The sequence below is a fragment of the Papilio polytes genome, unplaced genomic scaffold, assembly GCF_000836215.1.
Source record: "Papilio polytes unplaced genomic scaffold, Ppol_1.0 DF823901.1, whole genome shotgun sequence".
In the NCBI taxonomy this organism is placed as follows: domain Eukaryota; kingdom Metazoa; phylum Arthropoda; class Insecta; order Lepidoptera; family Papilionidae; genus Papilio; species Papilio polytes.
The window spans coordinates 1,144,996-1,147,331 of record NW_013525303.1 but is presented as its reverse complement, the minus strand read 5'-3'; the positions used below and the strand labels follow the sequence as shown (position 1 = coordinate 1,147,331).

The 2,336-nt window shown below is 36.6% G+C and overlaps 1 protein-coding gene across 1 annotated transcript in view; it reads right to left on the bottom strand.

The window, feature by feature from the left end:
• The window catches only part of LOC106102839 (vacuolar protein sorting-associated protein 35), a 16,035-nt gene that overhangs the window by 5,847 nt on the left and 7,852 nt on the right, over nucleotides 1-2,336 (bottom strand). The window contains 4 exon segments of the mRNA XM_013282433.1: nucleotides 1-84; nucleotides 650-756; nucleotides 889-1,108; nucleotides 1,853-2,001. The exon segment at nucleotides 1-84 is cut by the window's left edge and continues 14 nt beyond it. Coding sequence (XP_013137887.1) covers nucleotides 1-84; nucleotides 650-756; nucleotides 889-1,108; nucleotides 1,853-2,001 — 560 coding nt within the window.

Genomic DNA, 2,336 nt, shown 5'->3' with positions numbered 1-2,336 from the left:
CCGCCGCCCTGCAGCGCCTTGCGAGCCGCGCTCAGGATCAGGTACTGCTGGTCCGGGGACTCCGATTTGAAGTGATGGATCAAACTGGAAATAAATTAACAATACAACATTATGTGGTATGAAATTTATTACAAACTAGGTTTTGCCATCGACTCCGTTCGCGTGAAATTTATAAAAAGTAAGAAATGAAAGAATATAGCATTTCAAGGAGAGTGGTCGCGACCCTCAGGAATGAGGAGAAGAGGAGGAAACGATCCGGAGAGGGAGGGAGAGAGAGAGAGAGAGAGAGAGAGCTCTGTTCCCATGAGACTTCATCCACATAGAATTATAAAAAAATTATTTTATTGTTAACATTTGTTAAATTATCAATAGCAAATGTCAAAATGACATGACATGACAAAGCTTGGCAATCTTGCTTCATTGATGTTGGCAGCAACTAATGGTCTCTTTCCCACATTAGGGTTCTTATCCAAAATATTTACCCCCTAAGTTTAATGTCGTGAAAATATAGAGCCAAAAGCATGACGTAAGTGTAGGGCTTTTTATTAAAAGAGCTATTCAAAAATCTGGTGTAATTGCTGACATGTTAGGTAACAAAGAAACGTGTATTTACAATTTATTATAATAGCATATATATAAATATTCTTACCGAGCCAATAAACCTTGTTCTTCCATAAAATCCTCTACATCCAGTTCTGAAGCTTGATCAGGTTGGTCTTTCACGAGGACGTCAAGCATCGATAATACAGCTTCCACCTGAAATACGTAAATAAATAAATTTAATCTATATATAAGATTTCTTAATTTGAAACTAGCTTTTGCCCGCGACTCCGTCCACGTGGATTTAAAAAAGCGCGAGCTAAAGCTAGTTTACACTAGTATACTAACATCTTCAGGTGTGGAGATGAGGGTGTCCGTGTCCAGTACATCATTGACGAGGTGGACAGCGATCATGAGGCGGCCGGGGTGGCTGAGGTGCGCTATCAGGGGTGAGTAGTGCTGTAACTTTGTTAGCGTCAAGATATTCTTGTAGTGATCCGCTGGTAACTTCAGTATCTTCATTAATTCTTTAAATACTGGAGTATTATGTTCTAGGTGAGGTTTACCACTGGAATTAATATTAAGTATTTTATTTAAGTTAGCTATTGCTCGTGACTTCGCCCGTGTGGAAAAAATATAACCAATGTTACTCACAGATAAACTACCTTTCTAACGGTGAAAGAAATTTAAATCGGATCAGTAGTTTTTGAGTTATTTACATAAAAAAATACAAATATTTCATCTTTATATTAGTATAAAGATAGATTATAAAATCTAACACATTTTTGTAACTTGGCATTTTTTGTATTTCACATTTTTCGTGGGATTTTTATATACCTCTTAACGGTTTAGGCAGCGTAAGCCGAGAAAAGTTAAAATTTAGTAACAATTAACGCCTTAGCCCAGAAATACGCATTTATTAATGGTTCCTAAACATTAGTAATAATCAAACATAGCCTATGTTACTCAGAGATAAATTACATTTCTAATGGTGAAACAATTTATAAAATCGGCCCAGTAGTTTTTATGTGAATTGAATACATATAAAAATACAATTTTTTCCTCTTTCTTATATTATAGTACAGAAGTATAGATGACACATATTTTCAATTCATCTTAAAACAAATAATTATATTAAATCTATGGATAGCCTCAAAATCCAATGATTTTGATAAGATTTTGTGAAAATATCAAGTGAAATGACAACAAAGCCTATATTTGATTCTCTGATATTTCCTAAGAGCTGAACTTTAATAATATTAGTAAGATTAACATAGTCTAGAAGATAGGGTTAGTAAAAATGAATACTAACGTAGTCTGATGTATATCGTTGCATATTTTGTCTGTATGTGCGAGCACCCTGTCCACGTAGGCCAGCTTGTCGGGATGGCAGCGCTGCGCCAGCTTCAGCAGAGACAGCTGCAGGCTCAGGGTGTCCTCCGCCGCCATGTCTGTGCGGTTCTGTACACGACATATAATAATCTCACTTTTCACTAATATTATAAATGCGAACGAAAGTTTAGATGGATGGATGGATGTTTGTAGCCAAAACGGCTGAACGGATCTCCATGAAATTTGGCACAGGTTTAGAGCATAGTCTGGAAGAACACATAGGCTACTTTTTACCCCGGGAATAGTTACGGTTCCCGTGGGATTCATTAATTTAATTTTTTAATGTTCACTCGATCATTTTGCAACGGTTTAACATATCTTATTGAAATTAGGCACAGATATAAAACAAAGTCTGGAGTACACGTGGGATAAGATTCATCCCCGAGAAATGTCCGGTTCCCGAG